This window comes from Daucus carota, chromosome 2 (genome assembly GCF_001625215.2).
Source record: "Daucus carota subsp. sativus chromosome 2, DH1 v3.0, whole genome shotgun sequence".
NCBI classification, from domain to species: domain Eukaryota; kingdom Viridiplantae; phylum Streptophyta; class Magnoliopsida; order Apiales; family Apiaceae; genus Daucus; species Daucus carota.
Genome location: NC_030382.2, coordinates 11,751,003 through 11,765,989, shown reverse-complemented (window position 1 = coordinate 11,765,989; position 14,987 = coordinate 11,751,003). Strand labels below are relative to the sequence as shown.

The 14,987-nt window shown below is 37.2% G+C and overlaps 2 protein-coding genes and 1 long non-coding RNA gene across 3 annotated transcripts; all 3 read left to right on the top strand.

The window, feature by feature from the left end:
- The first annotated feature begins 1,041 nt into the window (after positions 1–1,041).
- Positions 1,042–5,114, top strand: LOC108208947 (protein RECOGNITION OF PERONOSPORA PARASITICA 7). Its single transcript, XM_017379586.2, has 3 exons — positions 1,042–2,188; positions 2,575–4,450; positions 4,718–5,114. Exons 1-3 carry the CDS (start codon positions 1,180–1,182, stop codon positions 4,725–4,727), a joined length of 2,895 nt encoding a protein of 964 aa, XP_017235075.2. The 5' UTR covers positions 1,042–1,179; the 3' UTR covers positions 4,728–5,114.
- Positions 5,115–5,545: 431 nt separating this feature from the next.
- LOC108207057 (putative disease resistance protein At1g50180) lies at positions 5,546–8,037 on the top strand. Its single transcript, XM_017377523.1, has 3 exons — positions 5,546–5,924; positions 6,011–6,358; positions 7,196–8,037. Exons 1-3 carry the CDS (start codon positions 5,546–5,548, stop codon positions 8,035–8,037), a joined length of 1,569 nt encoding a protein of 522 aa, XP_017233012.1.
- Positions 8,038–8,388: 351 nt separating this feature from the next.
- On the top strand, positions 8,389–11,397 carry LOC108206720 (uncharacterized). Its single transcript, XR_001804172.2, has 2 exons — positions 8,389–10,722; positions 10,895–11,397. It is a non-coding gene; the product is annotated as an uncharacterized LOC108206720 (long non-coding RNA).
- Positions 11,398–14,987: the final 3,590 nt, after the last annotated feature.

Below are 14,987 nucleotides of genomic sequence, written 5' to 3'. Positions count from 1 at the left end.
ACAAATATAATTATAATATTTAATTTGTCGAATTAAAAATAACATTAATTTGTATTGTAAAATTATTAAAATTAAGTTGAGTAACTTGAACATATATACACACATATAGGAGATAATATCATAATAAATAATCTATCTATATTCTATATAATATAAATATTTGTAATTATATGTGATATATTTTTATATATTAGAAAATGGCGGTGCGGTGCGGTTTGAACCGCGCATGTATAATGTCAAACCGCAACCCGCACCGCACCGCGCGGTTTGTTAAAATTTCAACCCGTAACCGCACCACGAAAAAGAAAAACCGCATTTTACGGTGTGGTGCGGAGCGGTGCGGGCGGTTTATGCGGTGTGGGCGGTTTGATGAACACCCCTACCGACGGGGCTTCCATCGGTTTTCGGTGGAAAGCCTCAAATCTTTCCTTTTCATTGTTAGTTCTTTGATTGTTCTTGTTTTTTCATTTATTCTTAATAAATCTCCTTCTTCAGGGAAAGTTTTATTAGATCTATATCACCGAAATTTTCGATTTTCGTTGTTATTCCGGAGGTCTTTTTGGATTTGTGGGTGGATCGATTATCTCCCAAGCGTCGTGGTGCAGGTCTAATTGTTTTAGTTTGTTTTGATTATAGTTTGATTTCTCTCCCTGATGAGAGTGTGTGATTTTTCTCTCCTTTTGTGAGAGTGGTTTGGATTCATCGATAAAGCCTTTCGGGAATTGCATTTGTGGTTGATAGCTCAAACGGAGTTTTTGGAAAAGATGGTGAATACCGAGCAAGGATATATACATGTACCATCGTCAATTTCAACATTGCTTATTTGTCTCATCTTGGGTATGAATGTACGAAGACATGCATGTTAATTTTTTCTATGTTTGTTCGACTCGATCATTTTTGTAGATGCCGTATGGCTATTATTTATTAAATTATCTCCTTTTCTTAAAAAAAAAAAGAAAGGAATTTCCTGAAGCACACTACCTAATAATTCGAAATAAAGCAATCCAAAGATTTGAAGATCCCTTAATAGTAAAAGTATCAAAAAATGGCCGACAACTAATAAAGCATATCATATTTTAAACAAGAGTTTTCATAGACAAATGGTTGTCAAGTGCAGTATTTCCACATTTGATCTATATTTGAGGTTTCTTACCAGAAGTTTTTTTTTAAGAATTGCAAATGGCTGAAGCAACTGTGTCAATTGTTGCAGGGAGGCTGAGTGATCTATTGACTGAAGAGGGTCAACTTCTGCATGGAGTGAAGGCTGAAATTGAACAAGTAGTCACCGAGCTCATGCGGATGAAGACATTCTTAGCAGACGCTGATTCAAGGTTAGATGAAGAAAGAATCTGCATTTTGCTGCAGGAGGTACGAGAGCTTGCCTATGATGCTGAACATGTTGTGGAAACGTTTCTTGTTGAAGCTTCTTCGTCCCCTGGAAAGATAATGCAGTGGATGAACACAAGGAAGTTTACAAGAAAGATAGAAGGTATTCAAAGAAAGATGTCTGTAGTCTTCAGTGGCTTTCATGATTGTAATATCAAATCAACATCAGAAACCGGAGAGCCATCAGATTCAAGTAATGGAATACGTGGAAGGCTAAAGCGATTCCATAGTTTCACTACTGTGGAGCCAGAGATATTTGTTGGACTTGAGGCAGATGTTGATCACTTGGTGGGACTTCTGGTGGATGAAAGTGATGGCTGTTATCCGCTCATATCTATTTGTGGAATGGGCGGTCTTGGAAAGACAACTCTCGCGCAAAAAATATATAATCATTCCACGATCAGGAGGCACTTTGCTGGTTTAGCCTGGGCTTCCATTTCACAGAAATGGCAAACAAAAGAGGTGTTGCAGAGAATTCTTATATGTCTCGTCCATGACAAGAAAGAGGAAATCCTTACTTGGGATGACGACAAGTTAGTGGAGAATCTCTTAGAAATTCAGCAGAAGAAAAAATGCTTGATAGTTCTGGATGACATATGGTCAACTGATGCTTGGGATTCTATAAAAGTGGCATTCAAAGCGGATAAATCTTTAAGCAAATTAATGCTTACAAGTCGTAATGTTGATGTTGCTGAGTATGTAGATCCAGAAGGACTAGTTCACAAACCAGAGACTCTAAGCGCGGATGAAAGTTGGAAGCTACTTCAGTTGAAGGCACTTCCCACTAGAGGAGGATATATAGGTACAAAAGCAATTTACATGCACTCATTATATTTCTTTTCATTTCTTCAATAGCAGAACTTAATGGCCTACAATGTTATGTGATATCTTAGTACATGTAAAGTAAAACTAGACTTTGAAAATCCAACATAGTTAGGGTATGGAAGTGACATGTTACAGAGAAAGGAAGTACAAGAACCATGTTACAGAGTGGCTAGAACGCTTACTGAGTAGACGTGACCTGTTACAGAGAAGGGAAGTACAGGAATATGCAATCTCAATCAAATTGAGATGACTATGTGTCTTACCTATTACTATGTGTCTCTTATTCTCTTGGCTAAATTTATAGGCATAGCTTCATATTATGCCGGCTTATATATATTTTTCTTGTTGTTCTCTCTGTTGCAGACATTGCCAGAGACTATAAACGTATGGAAGAATTAGGAAGAGAAATGCTTAGAAAATGTGCTGGTCTTCCACTAGCAATAGTCATTTTGGGGGGAATTCTTGTAACAAAACCGTCGCTGGTAGAGTGGGAGAAGGTATATTATGATAGTTTATCATCCCTAAAGAGAGGGAAGGGGTTAGGAGAAAATCAACAAAATGAATTGTTTTACATATTGCTTTGGAGTTACAACGAATTGCCTCCTCAGTTGAAGCCATGCTTTCTGTATTTGGGCAAATTCAATGAAGATGAATGGATAGATGCAGAGACTTTGTATCAGTTATGGATTGCGGAAGGGATGGTACTATCCAGTGACAAAAGGGAAGGAGAAACAATGATGCAAGTGGCTGAATCGTATATGGGAGAACTGGTCCATAAGAGTATGGTTCAAGTGAGAGTTGATGACTCAGAATCATTGCTTACAAAGTTCAAAAGTTGTTCTCTTCATGACCTTATGAGAGACCTATCTTTATCACTGGCCAAAGAAAAACACTTTTTTGAAGCAATTGATCTCCGAGAAGAAAATGATTTTCATCTCTCCATGTTTCCTTACACTCGGCAGCTTGTTAATCGTGATTGGACTTATAGAAGCAAACAATCTGATTCCTATATTGTCAAGATACCAAATCACCAGCACTATCGATCAATGTTACTTATGCAAGTGAGTGACAGTAGAAGTTTTCCACCAGTATTGGGGTCAAATACTGCCAATTTTAGGTTGCTAAGAGTTTTGGCTCTGGAAAATGTTAAGCTTCGAATTCATGCACAAACTGTTTCAGGTAATCGTTTTGGTACTAGTATTGGGAGCGTAATAGGCAGCCTTATTTACTTGAGATATCTTAGTGCACGGAATTCTAATTTGATAATTCTACCTTGGATACGAAAGTTGGTTCTGCTACAGACTCTCAAACTGGATGGAGACAATGTTACCCCTTATCCAGCAAAGTCAATAGCAATATTGAGCAAGTTGTCACATTTGCGACATGTGTATCTTCCAGACAGCTTTTACAACTTTGAGAAGAATGCAAAATTACGCCTCAACGGGTTGAGCAAATTAGAGACATTGGAGAATTTTAATACTGAGTGGTGTGAGGTTAAGGATCTCCCGGAATTAACCAGTCTTCAGAGACTAAGGGTAAGAGCAGACGATATTCATTGTGATGTGGAAGAGCTGATGAAATACTTAGCAACACTTGCCTTGTCATCAACTTCAGTTCTCCGATACTGGGTCCTTCATTTTGAGATAATTCATGGGAGGTCGTTTAATGATCCAAATATCATAAGACAATTGTTCTGGAATGACAAGTTCAACCTTCAGGAATTATTTATACGAGGAAGGCTCCCAGAGTTGGATGAATTATTTGAGTATCCGCAACAACAACTTAATAATACTCATATCGATGCATCTTTGATTTGTATCACCAAGTTAAAACTCTGGTTTTCGTACCTAGAGAAAGACCCGATGCCAGTACTGGAGAAGATTCCAACTTTAAGGTATTTGGATTTAGAATTGAATGCATATATGGGAAAGGAAATGACATGCTCAGCCATCGGTTTCCCAAAACTCATCCACCTTAAATTGTCAAATCTTAGCAAATTGGAAAAGTGGAGGGTGGACGAAGGAAGCATGCCAATTCTCTCTGAGTTGACGATTTCTGAATGCAATAAGTTGAAGGAGCTTCCAGAAGGACTCGTATTTCTCGATTCCCTTAGGAAACTAAGGGTGGGGCGGATGCCTTTAGAATTTTCCTTGAACATTCGGCTGTTAAATGGTAAACAAGGACCAGACTTTTACAAGGTTGCTCATGTCCCTTACATCACTTTTGACTGCAGTAACTGGTAAGTTGGAGGAGCTTCTGTATTACTCTGTCTCCCCTTTCCTGTTTGAACTATATGAAGTTCTTAAGTGAATAAAATTTTTTTAACATGTTGCAGAACAACCAAATAATTATACTTTATATAAATAGTTACCGGCAATCTGCAAGATTTATAAAAAACAATCCAACAATCGTAATTACTTATTTCCCAAGACATTCACAATTACTATTCTTAAAGTCACTGACTATAGCAGTATAGATAATATTAATGGACTGATCTGTCACACAGGACTGAGTGATCCTGCAAATGAAGAATGTTCCAGTATCCGAGATGATCAGAGTAGAAATCTACAAATATTGATAAGATGAGGAGCTTAAGAACACTTGTTCTGTTAAGCTTTAACAGTAGCATTTCTGCTAATGAGTCACTAGTGGAGAGTAAAGGGAAGTCCTTTAACACAATCATCATTTTTCTCCAGAGCCGAAACAATGTAAATACTAGTATAAAGCTGAGAATTTGAAATGACACGTCAAATCATGTCATTTGATGATCTGAAATCTAAAATTCAAAATGAAATAGTTGTTTTCAAACGCAATCTAAATGAAATCAGGGCCTTTGGCGGGATTGGCAGCCCAGCATCGTTTTATAACGTGTGCAAGTGTTGGTTGACGAGGACATAATCCGTTTTTAAACAAGGAGCCACTCGAGCTTCCATGTAAACATGTAATTTAAGTTGGGACCATGATTGGGGTACAATCTAGGAAGCACGGACTCAGATGTGGCGACACGGGATATGAATACAGGTACATGAGAGATCGTCAATTATGCAAGAGTCTTGGATACGAGACCCAACAAAAAATATATTATCAAATAAGATATATAAAATCACACGTTAAACAATTTCGTTCATAATGAAAATACTTCTCATACAGTAATAAAATGGTCTTTACATGTGGTAATCGAATATAAGATTAATTGTGATGCATTTTCATTAGAAGAGAATGACCACCTTCTTAGATGAGAGAAAAGAGATAGAAGAGATAAGAGGGGAGAAGTTTAAAAGAGATGCACATAAAATAAATGAGAGACTTCGAAAATGAGAGATAAATAAATGAGATGAGCACTTTGCTCGCGGAGATACGAGAGCTTGCCTATGATGTTGAGAATGTTGTCGAAACGTTTCTTGTCAAAGCTTCTTCATCCCCTGGAAAAATAATCCAGTGGATGAAGAAAAGAAAGTTTTCAAGAAAGATTGAAGATATTAATAGAAAGATGTGTCTCGTGTTTAATCAGTTTGATGATTGTAATATGAAATCAAAATCAGATTCAAGTCATGGAACACCCGGAAGGCTAAGGCGATTTCACACTTTCACTACTGTTGAGCCAAAAATATTTGTTGGACATGAGGCAGATGTTGATCACTTGGTGGGACTTCTGGTGGATGAAAGTGATCGCTGTTATCCGCTCATCTCTATCTGTGGAATGGGTGGTCTTGGCAAGACAACTCTCGCTCAAAAAATATACAACCATTCCACTATCAACAGGCATTTTTCGGGTTCAGCCTGGGTGACCATTTCACAGAAATGGCAAACAAAAGAGGTGTTCTTATACGTTTGATCCATGAAAGAAAAGATGAAATTCTGAATATGGACAATGACAAGTTAGTGGAAAATCTACTTCTGATCCAGCAAAAGCAAAAATGCTTCATAGTCCTCGATGACATATGGTCAACTGATGCCTGGGATTCTTTAAAAGCGGCATTCACAGCTGAGCGGTCTGTAAGCAAATTAATGCTTACAAGTCGTAATGTGGATGTTGCTGAGTACGTAAATCCAAAAGGACTCATTCACCAGCCAGAGACTCTAAGCCCAGATCAAAGTTGGGAGCTACTTCAGTTGAAAGCACTTCCCACAAGAGGAGAATATATAGGTACATATATATTTTTTCATACACAGAATATATAGGTAAAAAATAATGTAGTTAAACTGTGTTCTGAAACTTATGAAACTCCGGTGGCTAGAACAAGTGACTTGTTATGGAGAAATATGTTAAAAGTCAATTTCAATCAACTTAATTAGAGGGGTGTATTCGATTGGGATTTTAAAGCATTTTTTTCATTCATGAAATCTGAGGGTATTCGATTGAGATTGTTTGAAAGCCATTAAAATCTTGGGATATTCAATCGGGATTTTAAATTATGCTACAAAATCCGGTGGTATTCAATTAGGATTTTAAGTTATGCTTTAAAACCCGATGTTATTTAATTGAGATTGTTTAAAATCCATTAAAATCTGATGGTATTCAAATGATGATGGATATTTTTGGATTTCATAAAATGATGAATTTTATGTCATACTTCAGTATATTTTAAGTTTTTTGAAATCCCACCAAAATCCATGAGATCTCGAAGTATTGTGCTTAAATCCTAAAGAATCTATATCAACTCTGCGACGTTTTATCAAGAATCCGCACAAAATCAAAATCACATACAATCCATTAAAATCCATAGACCAAAAACAATCCATTAGAGTCTTACCTGATTATAAGCATAGCTTCAGCGAGTGATTGAGTTCAGTAGTTCCTCATATAAAATTATTGACTCTAGAGATATAGTAATATGGAGAAGACAAAATTGTTTCAAGAACCGACAGAACCGGAAGCGCTTCTTCTTTATAAAAGAAGAGGACGGGTTATTCACATTTCATTTGATGGACAGAGGCATATTATGCGGGCTTATATATTTTTTTCTTGTTTTCTCTGTTACAGACGTTGCCAGAGACTATAAACGTATGGAAAAATTAGGAAGAGAAATGGTTGGAACTTGTGCTGGTCTTCCACTAGCTATAGTGATTTTGGGGGGAATAGGAATTCTCATAACAAAACCTTCACTGGCAGAGTGGGAGAGGGTATACTCTGATAGTCTATGGTCGCTAAAGAGAGGGACGGGGTTAGGAGAAAATCAACAAAATGAATTATTTAACATATTAGTTCGTAGTTACAACGAATTGCCCCCTCAATTAGAGCCATGCTTTCTATATTTGGGAAAATTCAGCGAAGATGAATCGATAGATGCAGAGACTTTGTATCAGTTATGGATTACGGAAGGGATGGTACTATCCAGTGACAAAAAGAAAGGAGAAACAATGATGCAAGTGGCTGAATCGTATATGGGAGAACTAGTCCATAAGAGTATGGTTCAAGTGAGATTTGATGATTCAGATTCATCGCTTACAAAGTTCAAAAGTTGTTCTCTTCATGACCTTATGAGGGACCTATCTTTATCCAAGGCAAAAGAAGAACACTTTTTCAAGACAATTGATATTCGAGAAGAAAATGATACTCATCTCTCTGTGTTTCCTGACACTCGACAACTTGTAGTTTATTCTGAGGGGAATTATAGAAGCAAAAAACCTAATTCCTACTTTGTCAAGATACTGAATCACCAGAAGCATCGATCAGTGTTACTTATGAATATGAGTACCAATAGAAGTAGATTTTTGCCAGCACACGTGGGGTCGCATTTTGCCAATTTTAGGTTGCTAAGAGTTTTGTCTCTGGAATATTATTGGGTTCATCAACAAACTGCATCAAGGATGTTGGAAACGTGATGGGCCTTACAACGAAACCTTCGATAATAATAAGATGCAAACACAAACAACTTTTATATTAATGTAACACGCAGCTACAATACTTATAATTTTCTTACACACACTCAACGAGCTTCAGCTCTTTACAATTCTCTCTTCATATTTTCTCTTCACTTGTTATTGTATACTGGAGAGTCGTTCCTATATATAGACTCAAAACCATGCATTCATGTCATGCCTTACATCACCAGGCATTTACTTCCTTGTTTCATGGCCACGCTTTTATATGTAGTATTCAAACTCCAGTTTTCCATATATTAGGGTTTGAACAAAGACTTGCAGCCTGCTTTTATTGACTATGTGAAAGCTGTTGCCACGTGTCCTTTGTTTTCTTCTGCATGTGCCACCTCCTGTTATTAAGTTTACATTTGAGCTATGTATTGTATTTTGCACCAGCCACCTTTCTTCCTGGCCTTTGTATCAACACAGCTGCATGGTGATCACATGTACTTGTAATCTGCAATTCTTTAAATTTCTTGTATGCTGGATATATATGACCACAAGTGTGAACTTACATATTCAACCTAGCTAGCTGTTCAAGTCCACAAGCAACGAATGACTCGATACGAGAATCAATCGGAAAAAATACTAGAAAGTAAGGTATCCGGCCATTACAATTCTAGCAGAAGCGGCTTTGTACGTGGAAAAGGTGGTTATCAAGGCAGACATAAATGTGGAAGGAAACCGTTTGAGAGACGCCAGAAAAATGAAGGTCACCGATCATTTGGTCGAGGTAAAAATTTTAAAGGCTACAAGAAGAGATACAAAATTTTTAAATGGCCTGACAAATATTATCATGAAGCTGATAAGGTGGCATATATTTCACAAAATGGAAAAGAAGCTCGGGATAGAAATACGAGTTTGAGGGGGAGTGTTAGAATTCAAACTCGTATTAATTATAATAACTAGGTGATCCTGAAATTACGGTAGGCTGCAAGAATATATGCAGAATAAATGGTTGGCTATTAAGTGAGGGTTGGAGTTCAGCTTGTGTGTACCGGATAACATGGAAGACCATATTAGCAGCTGATATAAATGCTAATGTTATCCTGTTACGCAAGTAGGACTTGAGTCATAAAGCTGGGTGTGTATAAGATGTATAGATGTAGTAGTATCAACGGAAGAAAATAAAGGTGCTAGTTACAATGAAGACTTGAATGTATGGACTGTTATATGGGAGAGATCGAAGAAAGAAACATAGCTCCTGGATATAAGGTGGGCTCTCTTTAATTAACACAGGCTGGTGACAATCTGCAACATACTCCAGGTCAAAGATGGCAGGCTGATAAAAGTCTAGAGCAGCAATAAATATGTGTTACAAGTTGTAATCTGTAACCTATATATAAGGCTGCTAGAGGAAGAAGAAATAGAGAACACACAGAGGAAAACTACAACAGCAGTTGTAGAGAGAAATTTAGAAGAGCTGAAGCTCTGAGTGAAAAGGCCGCGTGCCATCTCTGTGTGTAATAGGAAAGGCTGAAGCCTAGCTAGCGTGTGTAACAAAATTATAAGTAGTGTAGCTGCGTGTTACATTAATATACAAGTTGTGTGTGTTTGTATCCTAATATATCGGAAGTTTTTGGTTTACACGTTTCCAACAAAGGAATCTTTTTGGTACTAGTTTTGGAAGAGTAATAGGAAGCCTTATTTACTTGAGATATCTGAGTGCAAGAAATTCTAGTCATATTTTACCATATATACAGAACTTGGTGCTCTTACAGACTCTCAAAGTCGATAGACGTGATAACTATTATCCACGAAAGTCAATTAACATATTTAACAAGTTGACAAATTTGCGACATTTGTATCTTCCCAATTTTTCCTATGTCAGGTTGAAGAAGAATCCAAAATTACGTTTCAGTGAGTTGAGAAAATTACATTCTCGGTGGTGTGAGATTAAGGATCTGCCAAACTTAATCAGTGTTCAGAGACTAAGGATATTTGTACAAGATTATTATGGTAATTTGGAAGATGTGATCACACACTTAGCAGCACTTGCCTTGTCATCAACTTCCGGTCTCAGATACTGGGCTCTTCATTTAGAGATAACTGAACCATGGATGCTAATAATTACAATGCCAGAAGACAATTAATTTGGAATCATCCAAACATCGTAAGACAGTTATTTTGGAATGATAAGTTCAACTTTCAGGAATTATCAATAAAAGGCAAGCTCCCGGAGTTGGCTGAATTATTTGGTCGGCATATTGATGCATCTTTGATTTGTATCACCAGGTTAAAACTATCACAGTCGAACCTAAAGACAGACCCGATGTGTGCTAATGGTGTGCTCAGCTACGGGTTTTCAAAAACTCACCAAGCTAGCACTGAAGTGTCTTTTCAGATTGCAATCCTGGAGGGTGGAGAGAGGAAGCATGCCAGTTCTCTCTGAGTTGGCTATTTATGCATGCGATAGTATGAAGGAGCTTCCACAAGGACTCGCATATCTGAATTCCCTTCGAAAACTAAACTTGACGGGCATGCCTCCAGAATTCTGTGATAGGGTCGGTGTGGTAAACGGTGAACCAGGACCTGACTTTTACAAGATTGCTCATGTTCCTGAAATAATCACCAAACTCTGAGCAAGTTGGAGGAGCTAGCTTCCAAATTATGGACTCATAATTTTTGTCATAACTAATCCTATTGGTACGTTTTTTTTTCGCTCTTCTGTTTTTATACTAGATTTTTTTGTTGAAAAGATGTTAAAAATTAGCCTCTGTTTCTTAATTTTATTATTGAATATGGACTTTATGATAGAAACATATTTTAATTAAGTTTATATTCATTGATACGTTCCTTGTGGTGGTCTGAGGTTTAGGATCTACGAGAATTAAGGGGTCTACAGAATAAGGGTAAATGCAGATGATATTGATTGTGATGTGGAAGAGCTAGATGATGAAATACTTGGTAACACTTGCCTTGTCCCTCATTTTGAGATAATTGATGAGAGGTTGTTTAATGATCCAAATATCATAAGACAATTGTTTTGGAATGACTATTTCAACCAAGTATGGCAATTCTCTCTGAGTTGCCTTTCCTGTGGATGGTGCAGGAAGGAAGTATGTCAATTCTCTCTGAAGTTTGTAGCAGTTACTTGAGCAGCATGATTTCAGGAGGGCGGTTTCTCCGACAACATCAAATATCACTGTGTTTATCTACAAAATATCTCTCGGTTCTTGTACTTATTGTAGTGATTCTCGTTACCTCCAATTTATCGAGAAATCGAAGAAGCTATATAGGGTTTTGTCGGGCCTGTTGATATGGTTCGTAAGCTACGACATATCCCTCGACTATTATTTTCAAAGCTTAAATTTGTTGTTCTGCACTATCTTTTTGGCTTAAATCTCCCGTTGTAATTCTGCGATTTATGCCGATGTTGTTCTCTGCACTCGCTTTGTTATGTCGTACTTATCCCAAAAATTTCTGGATTTGATTTGGAGGAGAAAGTTTAGGAGGATAATTGACTTGTAACTGTCACTTAGATGCCTAGTAGGCTAGTACTACTGGATTTTGATTGTGCAAAACTGTGGTAGACAGGAGACAAAAATATGATAGTTATACAGTAGTTTTAAAATTGAATAGAGATGCCACTTGTCCTTCGAATTTGTCGTTCATTATATTTTTAATCTAATAGTGTAGGATATGATCTCCAAATATTCCAAATTATTTAGGCTCCAAGGAGCCTGACTCAAATATTATATTTAAAATATTATTTGTCAAAATTATGATATGATCGGCCAAAATCCTTATTTTAACAACATAATAAATGATGTGACATTTTTTTAGAGTTTTATCTAATGTAGTACGTAAGATAAATGATTAAAATCTTAATTAATGGAATAACCTATTAGAGCAACTCCAAGCAACTCCAAGCAACTCCAACGGATATCTGTTACTCTCCCTCAACCCTTAATCAACCCTTCAATCACATCTTTCTGAACAGTCGAGTACCTATAAGGCCTCAAATTTATGGCATCTGTTCCTTCTTTAAGAGGAATTGTATGGTCAAACTGTGGTCTTGAGGGTGGCAGGCCTTGGATGTCCTTGAAAACTGTGGAATACTGTTTTAACACAGCTGCTAAGTCATTATCATGGTTCACTTCACAGTTGAGCAAAGTCGTTGTCACTTGGGGACTGTAGCCTGGGGCTATAGGCATAATTTGCAACATTGAAAGCTCCCCAGCAGAGTGCACTAACTTGTCCAATTTAGTTGATGTGATGTGTTTCAATCTTTTATTTTCCATGCCTCTCGCAAACTAACCTTCTGACCATCATATTTAAATTGCATGGTTAATTTAGAGAAATCCCAAAGAACAGGTCCCAAGCTTGAAAACCAGTGGATACCCAACACCATATCGCTGCCTGTTAACGGCAATAATAACACATCAGTCCTGAAAGAGACCCCTTGTATCTTCCAAATAAAGCCACGAATCATTATATCACATATAAGTTGGCCCCTATCCGCTACTCTTACCGCCCTTGGTGTGATGCTTTCTACCTTACACTGTAGTTTTAAGGCCTTGTTCACATCAATAAAATTGTGTGTACTATCAGTGTCCAACAAAATGTGTAGTTCTTTCTTGCCCGCATGGCCCGTTACTCTCATAGTTTGAAAGGTAGAGACACCTTCAATTGCTTCAAGGGAGATTTGGGCACAAACATTCTCAACTTCAGGTGCTGCCAACTCCGTGTTTAGCTCATCTTGCGCAATTTTGTCGTCTTCATCTTCCACTTCAATATGGAAGAATTGAGGCTTCTTCCCCTTACATTTGTGTCCAGGAACATACTTCTCATCACACCAAAAACAGAGGTTTTTAGCTCGTTTGTCAGCAAGCTCGGCAGGTGTTAAGGTACGTTTATTAGTGGAGGGTGTTGTGAGGTGGGCAGGAGTTTGTTTGGTGTATGGTGGTTTGGTGAATGATGGAGATGATGGTTTAGTAGAGACGTTTGTGAGGAAGGCTGATTTATTGGGGTTGGGTGAGAGAGGTGTTTTTAGTGTTTGTTTGGTGAGCTTGGCTTTACTTGAGGCTTCCTGTAGTTTTGCTAAGCACAAAGCCTGTTGTATAGTTTTAGGTGTAAACATCCGGACATATAACTGGATTTCCTCCTCCAGTCCGCCTAAATAGCAGCTTAAAAGATATTCTTTAGGTAAATTTAGCCGACTAGTAAGAGCATCGAATTCATCATGATATTCCTATACTGAGTGTTGCTGTTTGAGAGCCTTTAAATCTGCCATGGGATCATCATATAGGTTACCAAACCTCACAGTAATATCAGCAGTGTACTGTGCCCAAGTGGGTAAAACATTATTGCATCTCTGCATATAAGTTTGGTGCCACATTAAGCCTTTCCCTCCAAGTGAATAGCAGCTAGCCTTACCTTCAGTCAGTTGTTTCATCAAGTTGAAAAAACTGATTACATTTAAACAACCAAGATCTCAAATCTGTGCCGTCGAATTTTGGGAAATCAACTTTTGTCATTCTAGCTGCATATGAAGTAAACTTATTATTATTGTCCGTACTGGAACTCCCCCTCACTCTTTCATGATTGTTGCCAACATTATCCGAGTCTTTAACCTCAGAAGAAACTAATTTAGAGACTTGCATAGACAGACCCAAAATAAGATCATTCAGATGAGCAATAGACTTAGCATTTTGTTCTATGTTGACATTATTCGTGTTGCAAGTGTTAAGTAAGCGTTAATTCTGGTCCTCAAGTAAGGTGCGGAAATTTACCTCCATTTTTGCAAGATCTGGAAGTAGGTTGTCACCTCCTTCATCATCCGAAGTCTAAGATCTGGTGTTGCGGCCATGTCCCATCGTCCAAGGTTCTACTGGCTCTGGGTACCAATGTTGTGGTTTCTAAATATAAATACTAGTCCAACCTGATCTCTAGAATGAGATGGAGATTGATAGAATAAACTCAAAGAATTATCCAACAGGAAAGGAAATTCTGATAAGCAAATTCTGGGAAAATTAGTGACAGAGTTCAAGACAGGAGAGTATAACATCAAAATAGCATGCCTAACAAGTAGCCAACCCTAGACTTAATACTACTGAAATGATATCCTGATAAACATGAAATGTAAATGAAATTCAAATGCAAGTTGATATGTCAGTTGGCTCCTGTGGTCCTTCCCTCATTATTTGTTGTTGGTCCAGCTGTCACCTGATCCATCTTATTCTTGTCACCTTGCATGTAATGCTGAAATGTAGTTTTGCTTGCTGTTTGGCCGTTTGTTTCTTTACATCCTAGTAACATATCAGTCGCGACCTCCATTTCCACATCTCACCTCACACCATATCTCAAATTAGGGTTTGGTATGCTCGATTTGGGGATTTTGCTCGGTTGTCAACATCACAACTCCATCACAACATATATCAAATAAGCTAGAGAATATGCGGAGAAAAAATAAATTTAAATATAGACAAGAAAATAGAGAACATAAAAAATGTTATAAAAAAGGTACAACAGTATGATAAAACAAGATACAATAAAAAATAAATTATATAACAAATAAATTACAGAACATACGAAGAAAATATTAAATTCAATAGTGACAAAAAAATACATCACATCAAAAATTATATAAAAAAAAGTGGGTTGCTTTTTATTTTTTATAATACATAGTATGCTTACTTTTTAATTTTTATACAGTATAGAACAAGTACAGAATGTACAAGAAGTACAGAACATAGAATAAGTACAGTCTTGCCCGTACTTGTCAGCATCTCTCCTATTCTTGGGCGGTGTCAATTTTTTAGGTTAAAAACTCGTAAGGAAAGTTCCTAAGTTACTAGATTAATTAGAGGGTTGTTGGAAGAGAAGGCCTATATATATATATATAGGGTCCTACTCCAATAGAAACTACTAGAATAGAAACTAAATGGAAACCAATGCGATTAAGTAGA

What these genes read in the sequence shown, in the direction of transcription:
- LOC108208947 (XM_017379586.2), top strand. Translation starts at nt 1,180, where the DNA reads ATGGCTGAAGCAACTGTGTCAATTGTTGCAGGGAGGCTGAGTGATCTA. An exon ending in CACTAGAGGAGGATATATAG is followed by an intron (nt 2,189 to 2,574) that starts GTACAAAAGCAA and finishes TCTCTGTTGCAG; the next exon opens with ACATTGCCAGAGACTATAAA.
- LOC108207057 (XM_017377523.1), top strand. Translation starts at nt 5,546, where the DNA reads ATGAGCACTTTGCTCGCGGAGATACGAGAGCTTGCCTATGATGTTGAG. An exon ending in CTGTGGAATGGGTGGTCTTG is followed by an intron (nt 5,925 to 6,010) that starts GCAAGACAACTC and finishes ACCATTTCACAG; the next exon opens with AAATGGCAAACAAAAGAGGT. An exon ending in CACAAGAGGAGAATATATAG is followed by an intron (nt 6,359 to 7,195) that starts GTACATATATAT and finishes TCTCTGTTACAG; the next exon opens with ACGTTGCCAGAGACTATAAA.